The 16,977-nt window shown below is 39.3% G+C and overlaps 2 protein-coding genes and 1 long non-coding RNA gene across 3 annotated transcripts in view; 1 reads left to right on the plus strand and 2 right to left on the minus strand.

Annotated features, from left to right (window-relative positions):
- LOC306839840 overlaps positions 1-16,977 on the minus strand; it is a 102,912-nt gene that overhangs the window by 886 nt on the left and 85,049 nt on the right. The gene's annotated exons all lie outside the window — the stretch shown is intronic.
- On the minus strand, positions 194-8,462 carry fkbp9 (FKBP prolyl isomerase 9). The gene is made up of 10 exons (XM_079368760.1): positions 8,158-8,462; positions 7,318-7,463; positions 5,852-6,041; positions 5,618-5,763; positions 4,947-5,136; positions 3,104-3,249; positions 2,837-3,026; positions 1,660-1,805; positions 965-1,128; positions 194-438 (listed from the first exon to the last, which is right to left on the minus strand). Exons 1-10 carry the CDS (start codon positions 8,358-8,360, stop codon positions 262-264), a joined length of 1,698 nt encoding a protein of 565 aa, XP_079224886.1. The 5' UTR covers positions 8,361-8,462; the 3' UTR covers positions 194-261.
- crtap (cartilage associated protein) lies at positions 9,401-15,009 on the plus strand. Its single transcript, XM_079368763.1, has 7 exons — positions 9,401-9,970; positions 11,019-11,168; positions 12,111-12,282; positions 12,393-12,521; positions 12,660-12,805; positions 13,962-14,045; positions 14,613-15,009. Exons 1-7 carry the CDS (start codon positions 9,509-9,511, stop codon positions 14,688-14,690), a joined length of 1,221 nt encoding a protein of 406 aa, XP_079224889.1. The 5' UTR covers positions 9,401-9,508; the 3' UTR covers positions 14,691-15,009.

Consider the following 16,977-nt stretch of genomic DNA (forward strand, 5'->3'; position numbering starts at 1 on the left):
AACAAGCGGTTCGCTTTTCCAATATTTAGTCCAAAAAAATATCCTATTCTTTCACCATCATCTAAGTCTTGGAGTTAAAAATAATCTCTTGGCACATTTCTCACTCCACACGTACATTACACATTTAATATCCTTTTCTGCTCTACCACCCACATACACATTTTGAGTACCGAGAGGGTACTCCCCCCCCCCCCCCGCATTTCATGTGACTCTTTGAACCTGCGGCCTACACCCTGATCTGAATTTCTTCACTCAGTCCCATCATAGTTCATCATGGGTGGATTCATCTGCTTTAAGTTTGAACTCGGCCTCTGTGATCTTTCCGTCACCGTTTCGATCCTGATTGGAGAACATGTTATCGATGATGCGATAAGGATCGAAGCCAGGTGCCAGACGGCCTTTTCCCTCATTCACCTGTCGCATGATGTAGTCAGTAAACTGTCGAAAAAAAGGACAGGGTCAGGATCAATTAAAGAAAAACAGGGGGTATCAAACATGAATATTTAGCCAGGATGGATTAAGGGGTACATATCCTAGCAACCCCATCAAATCTCATTTGCCAGCACAAAATCCTAATCTACTATTTGCATTGAAAGAGGCAGGATTTATGCTAAAATAAAATAAAATCAGCTGTGATGCACGCTGCTTGTTTGCATTTCCATGTGGCCTATTTCCTTTCATTAGTGCTTTAAAATCTTAAAGGACTCTTCTTTTAAGTCCTTGAAGCTCAGAATATTCATATGTTGCAACAATATACACTGAATAAAACATTGTTAGATAATTAATTCTTAAATAATGATTAAGATTAGATTAAGATTTAATAATGGCTAATAATTCACATTTATTTGTGTGTATGTTACACATACAGTACGTTATTCCATCCTTGCATAAGTTAGGGTCCCAGTTGTGTCACCCCAATCAAAAAAAGTCTATATCCACCACTGAAATATGGGCAATCACATACCTCAGAGGGCTCCACCTGCTTGTTCTCGTCCATGTCCATCTCAGCAAAGAGGTCAGGTGACACATCGTCGTTCCAGATAAACATGTAGCCTTCAGGAAGTCCTTCCTCCATGTCAACAAGCTCGATGTCGAACACCATCACAGCACTGCCTGGAACTTCGTCAGCTATAGATCACATACAAACAGCTTTAATAGTAGCAGCAAACTATTGTAATGGACATTTTACATCAATGTTCTCATTTACACTGTGTTGAAGACAAGTTTGCATCCTTCTAAACTACATTTCTTATCTGACCCAATTATTCAACTGGCAAAGAATTTAAAATACGAACAGTATATTTGAGGACTTTAAAAAGATTTCTTTAAATGCTAACGATGAGATAGATAGATAGATAGATAGATAGATAGATAGATAGATAGATAGATAGATAGATAGATAGATAGATAGATAGATAGATAGATAGATAGATAGATAGATAGATAGATAGATAGATAGATAGATAGATAGATAGATAGATAGATAGATAGATAGATAGATAGATAGATAGATAGATAGATAGATAGATAGATAGATACTTTATTGATCCCGAGGGAAATTCAGGAATGATAACTGTAGAATGATAACACTGTAGACTTGACAAGTTGTATTTTTTAAGTTTTATGCTTTTTGTCTGAATATGTTTGTGCTTTACTTACTGACTCCTCTCTCCCCATAGCCCAAATGGGGAGGGATTACTAAGTGCCTCTTCTCTCCCACACACATCTCAATTAGTCCATCCTCCATCCCAGGAACCACCTGATTGGCTCCCAGCACAATGTTGTATGTTTTCCCATAATTGTACCTGAAACAAATAAAGTCAACATTGAGTATTTAATGGCGTTAAATGGCACAATACACTTCATGCACGAGCACAAGCACTCTGGCACAGAACGCTGACAGCCTTCATTATAAAGAAATCCATAGTTTTATGGCTGTATCTGACTACAATCACTCAAAACAAGTCACAAAGTAGCTGTCATGTTGTCTGCGTTGTTCTCCGATGTGCGGACGCAGACTGGACTGAATGTCTTTTTTAATTTTTGAATCAATTTACTGCTTTAGCTGATGCCTTAACATAAACTGCATAGTCAGTTAAGTAGCTGTCATGCTCGACTGCGCATCAATTTAGAAATATATATTTCTCAAGTCCACCTATTTGTAAACTGAGCCCGCTTCATAATAACATAAAGCATGCATAGTGTCATATTAGGGACAAAGGTTAGTACTGCTCTCCTTTGAATTTGTAAACCAATAACTATGTAGTATTTATATCTGAGACCTGTGTTGCCCCTTGAGTGACACAGAAATACATAAATCTAAGACAGGAACCCCCATAGTGGAATGTATACATGTTCTTCTTTGTAAAGAATAGATATTTCTTTATCATCTACACATCATTGACAATTGAGAAACAACCCATGCATGCTGTATTACGACGTTATGTCCAATATGTAATTGTGCTCAGGCAGTGTGACTGCGGCTGTGGTGGCCAGTGGGGGAATTTCTCACCATGAAATGTTATAGAGATTTCAATGACAAACAGTATCGTATAGTATAGGTCGGGTTAGACCATCGACTGCCAGTTGTGTAAAGTAATGTAAAAACAATGCTCAAGGACAAAGCAGAGAGCATGCTTGTTGTGTCTTTTTCCAACACAGTAAGGGTTCAATTACTTTTTTTCCCCCCATGAGTCATATCTGAATGTACCTTCAATATTTTCCTCATGATAACCACCCTTCTTGTGCTGATGACCATACAGGACGTGTAACATTTCACAACACAGTGTTTTTCTGTCCCTGGAGGCCTTGAAGTGTCTCACACAAGTTTACTCACGTGGAGTCGATGGAGGTGCCATCCAACAGAGAAGCATTGTAGTGGTATTTGATAAAGTCTCCCTTTTTGGTTTGCTTCTCACACTCCTCTGGTTTGTAGGTGACAACGACCTCAGTGCTGTCCGACGGGTTGTGAAAGTCGATGATGTGCACGTCAAACACAAGCACAGCTGAACCAGGGATCTTTGAGCCTGGAAAGCAAAAACGTATTAATACAGAATAAAGATGAGAGACCATTTCTGTAACCTAGGAGCAGAGCATTACACACCTGTACCCTCCTCTCCATATGCCAGATGTGGTGGGATGGTAATGGTGCGTTTCTCTCCTATACAGACTCCAATCAGACCCTCATCCATGCCGGCAATCACATAGCCTCGTCCCACATAGGTGTCATAGGTACGATTACGGGAGTAACTGTTGTACATAAATTCAAGTACAACTGTTATTACACTGCCACATAGAAGAAAAAAATTAAGAAATAAAAGAAATTTTACAGATAGTTTTTCTTAGACTAAATACATAATTCACACTGAACAACACTACTGACACACCTTACTACTGTGGTGGACTTGTATTCTAATGTTTGGAATAATAACATACTAAAGAGTATAACTTTATTTATTGATCTTCATCAATGCTGTACTTTTTATCAGTTCATTCTTTTTTTGTATTACTCGTGGAGGTAACACTGCACAATACAAGCACCTCCAATTCCAGTCAGGAGTTGTGTGTGAGGAAGTTGTGAGTGTGATTACGGACTGACCTTGAGGTCAGTCCAGAATGTGAGTAAGGAATTTGTTAAAGGCAACAAGAAGGCTATAATATATAATAGTTTAATCTGTGTAGGCTGGGCTGGTGCAAGTATAAATATTTTTGAACACCAGCTCCTAACCTTTAAAAAAAAAGTGAACTGAAACTTTCAATACAGAGATATTTTTAAAGATATTACAAAGGCCAAAACAACGCATTTGCATGTATTTGCTTGCAGTATTTGCTCCCACCTGGACTTAAAAGTTATTGACGACAGCCTCGACTCTACTGCATAACATACTGTATGTTACAGTAGGTAAAAAAGTCTGAATTGCAAATTTACGGATAGTTGTAGGAGTTTTCATATTTGTCCTAAAAGGGAGACCCTGAACTAATCATTTTTATTAAAGATCTATACCGTAGACTATAGTGTCAACATGACCTGCTTACCATATATAAAGAAGTCATGATGCTCTCAAAGCATGTGCAATTGCAGGTGGATGTTATTTTTGTATAGTCTTATAAAATAACTGCTGTCAAAGCTGACCAGTGAAACCAGGAAATCACTTATTTGGTTAAGTTTGAAGTCATTAGAATGTATTTATTTACCCCTGGTAGATTCCCATTATTATTGTTGAGATTGTATATGTCTGAGTCAAACGTCTAACCCTAACCTCTGAAATTATCTCCAAAAGTGATTCTATACCATACCCTAACCCTAACCAGATGAAGACTGTCGGTTAGAGCTAATATACAGCTGCAGCTGCATGTATCACTGCAACCTGTGCAGGACATGTGCATAGTTTATGCCGGAGCTTAAAAGCGGGTTGTGGTTTATGCATCGGATGTGAAGAACACTGCCACACTCAAAGCCTTTTCTTTAGAAATAACATGCCTTTTATGTTCAAGGTAAAAAAAATGTTTAATGTTATTTGACAGAGCATGAATTGGTAACTTGTGTAGTTTGTAGGTGGTGTTTATTCAGAGAATAATATTCTTTGATAAGGAGACAACTTTAAGTCAAAGAAGAAATGTTTAATTCACTTTTAGAGTTAAATTTTTCCATTTCCTTATATTACATAGATTGATTTGAGACATTTTAATTAAATTAAAGGCCATAAATAATATCTCCCTGAGCTTAAAAACTAATACTAGGAATGCAATTTTACTAAATGTAAACAGGAAATTTATAGTGGTTTTAAAGTTTCGATTCCTCTCTTTATGAGTCTTAGGTGCAAAGAGAGACGCCACCTCCTGGAGGACACTTCAAGAACAACAGACTTCATTTTAATATAAAATCTAAAACTGTACTGAGTCTTTCTGTGTATTCAACAGGAAGAAAATCAAACACTGACACATACCTGGAGTCAAAAAAGGTTCCATCGAGGAGGCTGCCATTGTAGTGGTAGCGTACAAAGTCTCCAGTGACGGTCTTCCTCGTGCAGGACTCTGGCACCTTCTGATTTGTCACTGTGATCCCGTCTCTAGGGTTGTGGAGGTCCAGAAGTACAACGTCAAACACCAGAGACGCCTGTCCTGGGATGTCGCTACCTGAAGCAGAGAAAAGGAAGACATGTTGAAGTCAACATGGAGGCAAGTATGTTTTAAGAGAGGTATTATGAAGACTTCATTTAAATCTACAACCATGTAAAAAGCGTCTTCTACATTTAATTTCTGTGATTTTTAAGTGTCTGGTTATCAAGAAGGAATTTAGAGATGGGGAATTCAACTCTTCTTTTTACCTACTGTTTTAACCTTAAACTGTATTGCTTTTTTATAATCTGTTATTAACTTGTGAAATATTTGAAATGCTTTTTGTGCCTGTGTGAAGCAATGCAATTTATTCAGATGAATTGGTCAGGGTTGGAATTTAGGGATAAAAGCAGTGAATATTCCATGTCTTAATAAAACAAAGTAAAATGTATACTCAAACTGTTAAATACTGCCACCAAGTGTCCTAAGTGTGCATTGCAGCACTTGTTGCTTTCCATCGTATTTCTTAATCTTCTTTATTCCCAATGGAAAAACTCACCATCTCCGTTCTCTCCATATCCAAGTGATGGTGGCATAGTAATGATGCGCTTCTCCCCAACACACATTCCCAGAAGGCCCTGATCCATACCCGCAATCAGCCAACCAATCCCGACGTACGTGTCATAGGTACGCATACGGGTATGGCTGCAGGAAAGGATGGAGAAGGGAGGTTACCGATGGTGTGTGGAGGCATCTTTGTGCGTGAATGAGGGATTCTTACAAAAACACAAACCTAGAATCAAAGAGCGTCCCGTCCAGCAGGGTACCGTTGTAGTGATAACGGATGAAGTCAGACACCTCCACCTTCCTTGAGCAGACGGAGGGCGTGTGGTAAGTGTTGATTTGGACGCCATCCTCAGGGTTCCACACGTCGAGGAGCAGGACATCAAAATGGAGGATGGAGTCAGGAGGTATGATGTCACCTGAAGATGAGAGCAAAGACAAAACTCACTCTCTTGTCATCTGCAGTCTAGAGAAATATAAACAAAGAGAACTCATACACAGTAAATATATGAATTGATTGAGTTCAATCTTGATGAATTGTCTATATATTTCCACACTCATTCACTATTGATGAATAACTAACTATCAATCTAACTGTTATTAGTTCCTGGTAGGTTTTGGTTGTTTAATTACTTATTATTTTTGTGTTTAATACGGTCTGTAATTATAAAAATTAAAGTGTGATATTGGTAAGATGTAATAAGTAAATATATAAAAGAATGTGTTAAAACTGTATTGATAATTAACATATTCCAACAGCAAATATTTCAAAGCTGAAGTTTCTTATATTTTTGTTATTGTTATATATATATATATATATATATATATATATATATATATATATATATATATGAGTAAATGGTGATCTCTCACAGCTGGTATGCCTTTGGAGTTGCCTGTTCGCTCAATGAGAGTTCAGGTGACAGAGAAAAGGAGGAGAAGGTGAAGGAACGGAGATGAGAGGAGGAGGAAGTGGAGGAGGACTGTAGTCCTAGAGTAGTCCTGGCAGTCTCTTTCTGGTTTTAATCTACCTTCTCCAAAGTCCCACTTCTGTGTTTTCTACTTTCCCTCATTATGATACACGCTTCAGTTTTTACGTGTCCACACATGCTCCTCCACCCACCACCAACACACATACATACACACACACACACACAATGACATTCCAGTATATACTTGTGAATGGGTTTTTTTCCCCAGTACAATCATCTGCATTTCTCTCAACACTGTATGACACAAACTCTCTACAGTGGATTGCTGCCTAGAATAAATCATGTTGCCAAGATTTGAAAAGTTGAATATCTTGCAGTTGATGCTCTAATAATCACTGCACAGTTACAAGAAGCTGAAAACCTTTATCCAGAATGGCTTCCTGGTCTGTGACGTTCCTCTGACATCATTCAACATGGATGCCTCGGTGCAGCCCACTTCCTCTCTGCGCTAGTTGACTCCACAAATAACACAATACTATATCTCACCCCTTGTTCTTCTGCCAATTTCCGACAAATTCTCTTACTGTTATTTGGATCTGTGCCAGCTGTGTACTCACTCGTCTGTGACTCGCTTGAGGAATAAACACCAGCATGTGCTCATATTTAATAGAGAACGTTGTTGTTTTCTATCCTGACTGTTTCTAAAAAAAAACAGTCATTAAAGTTATAACAAAAAGGGACACATTTTTTTTAATATACACACCATATCCTCGTGATCCATACGCCAGGTGAGGTGGGATCTTGACCAGTCGTCTCTCGTTGACACACATCCCCACCAGAGCTTTATCCATCCCTTCGATCAGCTGCTTCTTGCCCACAAACACATTGTAGGAGCTGCCACGGTCATAACTGAAACAAATAAACCACAACTTTTCAGGTTACAGTTTATTAAGAATAAACCTCATACAACAGTCACTGATCCAGACTGTAGAAAAGCACCAAATTCTTGTTTGAATGTTTCATGCTTATCCCACATAGTATATTTAGGTCTTTTGGCATCTAAAAGCTTATTGATACAGCATAATGACGCTGATTACAAAGGTGCATTTGACTGTACACCCAAAAGAAGAAGCACACAGTGGACCTGTGGCTTTTGGGGTCCCTGGGGGTCTAGGGAGCATGGGAAGTTGTCCATAACCAAGCTGCACTTGTTCTAGGTCAATCGAGGGCATGGGCTGTCTTAAAGTCAATTCAAGAGATTCTAAATTCATCACTACAAGTGATCCTCTGTTTGTTAACTGCAGTTACATTTAAAGTTTTTAAATTGGAAAAAAATATATTCAGGGAAGTTCCAGTTAACAAAACTCAATCTGTATTAAGTGGTGGTTTTTCTTTGTCCGTTTTTATTCATGTAAGCATGTAAACGTTTTGGAGAATTGAGATGAAGAATAAATGGATCCAGAGCTCAGCCTTGCCTGCGTGGCTCAATAGTCAACGCGCACTTTTACGCATCACGCACGCTGTTTGCACCGTTGACTCTGATCTGCTTTGCACGGTACCAGTAAGAGTAAAACAATAAATCATTTACTGAATCAATACTCACCTTGAGTCGAACTTCTTGCCGTCCGGAAACACGCCATTGTAGTGATACCTAACATAATCCCCGACTTTAACTGCGCGTACACATTGCTCCGGCACGAAAGTTTTCTCAATGAAGATGTCGTCTAACGGTACCGGAGGAGCGTTGCAGGCAGCAAACGCCACCAGAACAGAGAGAAATAACATCACCTGCATGCACTGGATCATTTTCACTACCGATAAACTATTAAGCGATACTGTGAACTGTAGGCTCGGCCTCTGTGTATACGCGCTGGCTCCCTGTTCCCTGTTAGTTCGGTTTCCTCTGACTTGGATGATAGTCCTGCCCCCCCCCCCCCCCCCCCCATGTCCCAGTGAAGGAACATCAAGTCAGACAAAATGTGCACAACATCCTGTTAAACTTAAGATAACACCTTTGCTAAAGCCCTTAATTTAAATATTAAACTATAAAACGCAAATGAATAATAGCTTAAATGCATGTTCCACTATCTGTACGTGACGCATAACATATAATGTAATCTTAAGAAGACAAATGTGCTTTTATTTTGACAGAGCCGACTGTCTTCCTTGGCCCACACAGCTTCATTCCGGCTGCCTTTACTCATTTTCGGATTGAATGAGATAGTTTTGGGCACCACGTATTGCTCTTGCGCAGTGTAGACTCTGTAGATGTGTCAACGTGTTAACGTAAGGGTCTCCACACAGCTGCTGAAACATCCCCCCCTTTTGGATCCAGTTAAACCAGAATGATGAACAACAGGCATCTTGATACACCCGATAGTGTAGTCTGGTTTTAATGTTGTCACATGAGGACACACGCTTTCTGTAACATAAGGTTTTGCAGTGATCTTGTTGAGTTGGTGGGATTCGGGCCTTTTTCAGGGTGCACAACAGGCAGGAATGTTCTACGTGGCAGTGGGAGGAGGGGTGGGACGCTCAACTCTCGCCCGGAGAAATGAGTGGATGTGTTAGGGGAAAAAGTTAAAGTATCTCATGAGATAGCGTGCTCCTTGTTATACTTGACAATTTAATTAAAAAAAATTAAAAGTGCAAGATTCTTTTCCCGAGTCATGTTCAAGGGGTTGTAAAAAGTGTTCTCTCTGTCAGCTTTTACATCTACTGTAGAAAAAAAAAAAAGAAGACAGAACAAGAGCAGTGATTTACTTATGTGATTTTGTGGGAGGAGCAGCTCCAGCAGCCCACACCCGTTTCTGAGTCTGTGCCCGGGGGAGGGGAACTTTTGTCTGGATACGTGGTGGAACTTGAGGCGGTCCTAATGACCCACGCACACCTCCGGCCCGGGATCATCCCAACAAACCAGCCGTCCTCCACCAAGTAACCAAACTTTTTTAAAAATGGCACCCTCCACTTCTTCACAACTCTTCTCCGCGCTTTTAATCGCGTTTTTTACCTCCGTGGTAAACTCCCAGTATGAGAAATACAGCTTCAGAAGCTTCCCGAGGAACGAGCTCATGCCTTTGGAGTCCGCATACAAATACGCACTGGACCAGTACACCGGGGAGAAGTGGAAGGAGACAGTGGACTATATGGAGGTGTCTCTACGGCTCTACCGGCTGCTTCGGGACAGCGAGGCCTTCTGTAACCTCAACTGCAGCTCGGTGAGGCTGGACGACGAGCAAAAGTTTGAGGAGTTTCCAGAGCTGCGGGCGTTTGGGAACGTGATGAAGAGGGCGCAGTGCCTGAAGCGCTGCAAACAGGGGCTGCCTGCTTTCAGGCAAACCATGCCCAGCAGGGACACCATAGAGGAGTTTGAAAGGAGAGAGCCGTACAAATACCTGCAGTACGCATATTTCAAAGTAAGCAAAGGTTGATTGTTTGAGGCCATCAGGAGGTCTAAACTACCTAAAAGCAGAATGAATCATATAGCTGTCTAATTATAAGTGAATTACTGAATTCTCAATGTGGACACCATGCACCCGCAGTTTTTTTCTCACATCACTAATAACAACCTTGAAATACGTCCTGACGTCACGTACGTGCCACGGATGCACGGAAGAGAGGGGGGGGGATTTAAGAGACTTCCAGAAATGAGTTTCCCGCAGCAATACATTTACACATATTTTGTTGTCAAGTAAAATTCCAAAAGAATAGTTTTAAAGACATGTTAGAGTATTAGAACTGGTCATCATCAGCTTCTTCATGGATGACTGCACAAACTATTTCACACTGACTGTTTTATGTTAAACAGTGCAGTCAAAGGGAGGAACTACAAGTTGCTGTTGTTCATTCACACATTCATGATTGCAAGGTGGTGTGATAATATAAATACCAGAAATATTGTGAATACGTTTTGAAACATAAAGAGACAGCTTTCTACACCAACAAATGGAAACACAAAATGGGGAAATTTGTTTCAGTGAATGTGCTTTTTCAGAGATAATAATACCAATCCCTGCCACATAACATTGCTGCTAATCTGTAATTCCATTGGGGCAAATGTACTTTTAAGGTAATGTTGTTTTTTTTAAACTACTTGGATTCCACAAGAGCCTCACACTTGTTTGTGCATCTTTTGTTAACTACAACATCCCACCCGACTCCCACTATGTGATTATAAAGGAATTTTACACAACTTCCTTACTATTTGTGAATTTGAGTTGAACAACCACAGCAAGCACATGTTGGCTTGATTTTTTTCCTGGTATGATTTCATATATCGGCACAAGTAGATATCTTATAACTCTGCTGCAGCTTTGTGATATGATTAAACAAGCATATGTTCAGTTACTCAGGATTGATTTATCTTGGTTATGAATACCTCCATAATCTTCATTATTTCATATAATGAAAAGCAAAAAGAAAGAAACATGGTTGCCATGCGTGATTATGTTATTTTTCTACCAGTCTGACAACCTGGCCAAAGCTGTGTCTGCAGCTCATACCTTCCTGCTGAAGCACCCGGATGACGAGATGATGCAGAGGAACATGGCCTACTACAAGAGTATGCCCGGAGCCGAAGAACACCTCAAAGACCTTGAGACCAAATCCTATGAGGTATGCACACAAGCACACTCCTACACATATTATTTTTGGTTCTCATTCTAGAAGTTGAAGATTAACTTTATTGATCCCTGATGGGGAAGTTATGTTTTTACACTCAATGAGAATCAAATGATGCTACACGCATAGGCTGATACTGTACACATGCACAAAGAGGATCCTATGGACATGCACTAATGGAGAGTTGTCAGAATGTGAGAGCGGCCCCCAACAGGTGCTCCTGAGCGCGTTAAAGGTGTGTGTGTGTGTGTGTGGGGGGGGGGGGGGCACTTTGGTGCCTTGCTCAAGGGCACCTTGGCAGTGCTGACCCTCTGCTTCCCAACCCAAGTGCCTACGAACTGAGCTACTGCTGCTGACAGGCACAGAGAGGAGTTCACGTAAAATATAGTCTGAAAGAAAAAGTCCAACCTCGATCCACGATATAGTGGAAATACACACAGCTATTATTGGCTCCTTTTGTTGATGTGGTAGCAGCCTGTGGTGAACTGGCCAAGCTCACGCTGGCAATATGGGATGAGTCATTTACTGTCTCAAGTGGTTACCAAATTGGGCCTGTGGACCTTTTTTGTGGACAAATCAGAACTGAAGAGACTTGTCATGTGTTTTAACTTCATTATATTCATTGTCAGTTTCTACAGTCTTGCTCTTTTGTAAATGTTAGTGTGTGTGTGTGTGTTTTTTGTTGGGTTTTTTTTTAGCTTTTGCAACATTTTTAGAGCTGGAATGACTAACACTCTTGAAATTGTTGCAGCTGTTTTAATGAAAGCCATGACTGAATCTCGATGTTGCTAATATAGCTCACAATATTGATAGCGATTATTAATATTATCATGCTAATGAGGACAACAATGACCTTAAGGCGAGTTGTATTTTCAACCCAGTAGATAGTTTCCAAAACTGATTGGCATTTTCCTGTTCGTGTGCTCGTTATTCCAGGCCTTGTTTGTGCGTTCAGTGCGGGCGTATAATGGGGATAACTACCGTACCTCTGTGTCAGACATGGAGCTGGCTCTGCGAGACTTCTTCAAGGTGTATGATGAGTGTCTGGCTGCGTCCGAGGGCCCCAGAGATATCAAAGACTTTAAAGACTTCTACCCCTCGATAGCTGGTCAGTTCATACCTGGTTCTGTTACAATCCTGGTCCTCCTCCATCCATTGCTGCTTCTGCATCTGTGTTAGTGACTCATCATGTCTCTTGCTGTTTCTTCTCTTCTACAGATCACTACATAGAGGTACTGGATAGAAAAGTGAGGTGTGAAAGTGAGCTGACCCCAGTCGTAGGGGGCTTTGTTGTCGAGAAGTTTGTAGCCACTATGTACCACTATCTACAGTTTGCCTATTACAAATGTGAGCATATTTTTGTTCTTGCTGACATGTCATCTGCAACTATCCACTATTCTGGTGATGTTATGAAGATTAGCGTCTACTGTGATGTGACTTTTATCAATGGCATCTTTAAATTATGCCCTAATTTTTATGTTTCAGTGAACGACCTCAAGAACGCTGTACCATGTGCAGCCAGCTACATGCTCTTTGATCCCAGTGATGAAGTTATGAAGAATAACGTGGCGTATTACAAGTTCCACAAAAGCCAGTGGGACCTGATAGAAGAGGACTTCTTACCGAGATCTGTGAGACCATATCAATAATCATAAACCTTACACACAACCTGAAGCACAAGTGGTTCCAGTTCAGAGTTTAGATCCGACAGCTAAAACTGTGACAAATATTACTCATGCCCAGCATTAAATACTTAAGTGACAAAGGTTTTTTTGTTGTTGTTGTGAATAGTAACATATTTAATGTCATTTGGAGTCCAATGAGAAGATCACAACCACTCTTGTATTTTTGAGGTGCATTTTTAACAACAGCAAGAAGCCTGTGAACTTATCTTAGCAAAAGCGTCTTCTTTTGAAAAACTGTGGAGTATTTGCTGCTCTGCTCAAACTAACAGAAAAAAAATCAAGCAGGAAAATCTGGACTAGTCTGTACTTGGAGGGGCCTGAAGCCGTTTGCAAACTTTGCACTTCAGATTGATGGCAAGTGATCAACGTCGACACAAAACCCAGATGAAACAATGTTAACTATTGACCTTAAGGCTGGAAGGCAGATCTTACTACCTTTGTACATAGCTAGTCTAGCTGTTTTCCCCTGTTTTCTGCCTTAATGTTAATCTGAGCTAACTGGCTGCTGCATTTAAGGCTTAACAATTAGAAGTGTAGACAGTGAGCCTGAAATTGCTTTCAGTTCATTTCTGAATTCCAAGAATTGTCATTATGGAGTACAGGCCAAAAAGCCTTTGTAACCAACCAGAGCAAGGCTAGGTAGCTATTTCCAAAACACAAGTCATGTGATTCCTAGTAGCCTACAACAAAATACACAATTGCTTAGCAATGAGTAGTTAGCCTGGTTTTGCTAAAGGAAGCAAGGAAGTGAACAAACACGTTTTCTTGTAGAAACAAATAGTTGTATTGTTATTGGGTTAGGGGCCCATTTCTTTGAACGGCGCAGACAACATTTTGATGGTACCAAGCTAGCTGTTTTCAATTTCCTGTTTTATTTTAAGTTTGGCTAATTTGCTGCGTGTGCATTACATTTAACAGAAAGATATGAAAGTCCTTTAAATCTAATAGAAAAAGAGTTTGCTTTGAATTTAAAAAGAGCATACAGTATATGGTTTTCCAGCTTAAGATTCCAGTACGTTTCACAAGATTTAGCTAGCGTCAGCTGTTTTCCCCGTTTGTGAACAGAGTAACTTTAACACAAAATGTTGTGTTTGTTCTGCAGGAGGCAGTGCGGTACTACAATCAGACCACCATGCAGCTACAGATGTTGGAGTTTTCCAAACAGCGCCTGGTGAGCGACGATGAGGTGAGTGCTTCTTTTCTTATATTTATGTGTATTGGTGCATCACAGGATGTTTTAAGCCAAGGGGTTATCTTTGTTCAAATGAATTGAATACAGTCTCCATTTGGGGAAAAATAGAGATCTTCACGATAGCCATAAAATCTGTCAGAGATTTCATTTTTATGTTTTTTTAGTCTTTCAAAGGCTCTGTCCTTGTGTGATTTCTGGAAAAAACCTTGTAGTCTTCAGTCCGCTCACATGATGATACCCTGCAGTACAATGTTAGTCCTGTTTATCAGACCGCAATCTGAAAAACAGCCATTAGATGGCAGCATGACACTGTGTTTCTTGGCTTCATAATGACGCAGCTCAAAGACCCTGGCCATAAGGGCAGCCTCACATTAAGCCAGGATTACATGTTGTTTTAGGTAAATACTATTCAGGTCTTCACTGTAATCTCTTTAGTAATGCTAGGTATGAGAGAAATCACAGATTGAACTGTGAGCGGGAGGGTTTTATGCTAATTCACTGTGGGAAAAATGTAACTGAAACAAAACAAACCCCTTCCTGATTTGTTTTATATTTCTGCAGGGAGAGGTGGTGGAGTTTATTGATGATTTCCTGGAGGAGGAGGATGACCCCATATTGGAAAGTCCACCGAAAAACTGAAAAGCAATCACAATAGCACCAAAACTCCTTAGTTTCTATTTATTGGTTTCAGATACAAGGATCTGATCGGTCAATGTGTTGGGGGGTTTTTTTCCCTGAAAGATCCACATCCTGAATGATATATATTGTCATTTCTGATTTTGGGCACTAAACATCCAGTCGAGCGGTACAGACATTAAACGTAAACATAAAGTTTTTCAGAAAAAAAGATTTTACTGTTTTTTTGAACCCATTGTTCTGCTGTGAATCACGTGTAATGTCTTTAAAACGTGTTTACTTTTAAAATGACATTTTAATAAAACTGAATACCAAACAGTAATATTTCGAAACATTGAAAGAGAAAAAACAATAACAACAAAAAAAACAAAACAAAGAAAAAACGGGTAAGTTGTTCTGTCCACCCAGCCATCCAGAATGCAAAAATGATCCATTTTATATCAGATAAAACCACAAAAACAGCAGCAAGTCATCACAATTTCTACACTGAAACTAGTAAATATAAGTGTTTGAGCTAAAACATTTTAATAATAGATACCATAACTTTGTTTTAGTCCACTAATGAGCAGTATGTTTGGATGGCCAGTTACACAAAACCTGAACTGTGCTGCGTAGCGAGACACCAGACGCACTGAGTTGTTTAATAATGTTTGAACATTGAGTCTCTGTGCTGTTTGTCACACACTGATGTTAAAAACCCACAGGGGAACATTCTCGCTGTATTACGATGCGTCTATAACTCTGCGTTCTCTTTTCTCTACTGCCTGTATTTCCCTAATCGACGTTTTATCTTAGCTGCACTTTTTGTCCTCTTTAAAGGTTTTTGAAACCTATCACAAAAAATGGCGAAAATGGCTTTTGGCAGGATCATGGTTGGTAATTAAGATAAAGTTCTGGTCCAGATGGTCCAGGGTCAGATGTCAAAGTCATACTTCAACATTTGACATGTCACATTTTTAAATACTTACATAAAAAAATGTGAAACAATTGACTGTATTCATACAGCTACCGTGTTTCATCTGATGTCACGCTCAGACTCGAAAGCTCAAATGCTGTGATAATGTCATACTGCTGTGTTTCAGCAGCTACAGCCCATTTTGCCAAATGTCCATCCAGATTTTCCTGATGATCAACCGGGGTAGAATCTAAATACACACAATTTTTGTCACGATATCTTCACAAATGGCTTACAACCTAAAATAAAACAGTATGACAACACAATGTCAAAAGAAAATGTGTTTCTTTCACCTTTTAGTGCTTGAAAATAGAAATAAAAAGTAAAGCTATGTGTTTAGGAGTTTATTGTGACTTAGAAACCACAGTACACCTCATCATGACATCACACAGATCTGACTGTCTCAGTTGAAGAAACAGATTAGCATCCTGAGAACGATTTAGTACGTTATTTATTGGTTGCTTTAATTGTAATTTGTCAAGATTTTGCACACCCCAAAACCCCAAATTCATCTCAGTATTTTACCATTCAAGGTGTTTATGAATACCGTACTCTTTTTTTCTTCCATCACAGCACTTCTTTTCATTAGCAATGTGTAAATGTACAGTAGATGAAAGAAAAAAGTAGAAGTCTCGATGAGCAGACCCTGCGTTGAAAATTAAGAGGTAACCTTTAGTCAAAAAAAAATTAACCAAAATCATTCACTGGAACCAGTAATGCTTCAATTCAAACATTACAAAAACAAATACTCTTATCCCCACGACCTCTATGCCTCACTGTCAATGTTGTTTCAGACACAACAAAATGGAAACAAAAAATATAATAAAATATTTTCTGCAATTTTAAATAAATCAAGAACAATCATCAGCTGAGAAAAGTTGATTTTCAGTTTGACTAATAAGAGGGGAAAAATCCTTAATGACTGATGACAACATAAACTATCCTGCCTACAGGTCTCATCGACGTTGAATAGCCGCCCGGGGACTATTTTAAGTGAATATCAAAGAGTGGAGCACTCTCTATTTAAGTTATTAACATTTTTTATTGCATACTCTTTATACATGGCCATAATCACAAAACAATGTATATATATCTTTAAATCCTTTTATGACAACTTGAATTTTATGAATTTGCACAATTTTGTTCTAACATTTGACCTCACTGTCAAGTATTTGGCAAAATACAGACACAGGAAGAGTGTAAATATCACAGAATCAAACATGTCCACTGAACAGAACTGTTAAATCCTTAATTTTTCTAAACTATTACTTTGTCATTTGCTATTTTTTTTAAATGATGAAATTATCTGAATTATAGCAATTTTTAAATAAGAAT

Source organism: Symphodus melops, assembly GCF_947650265.1.
Source record: "Symphodus melops genome assembly, chromosome: 18".
Taxonomy (NCBI): domain Eukaryota; kingdom Metazoa; phylum Chordata; class Actinopteri; order Labriformes; family Labridae; genus Symphodus; species Symphodus melops.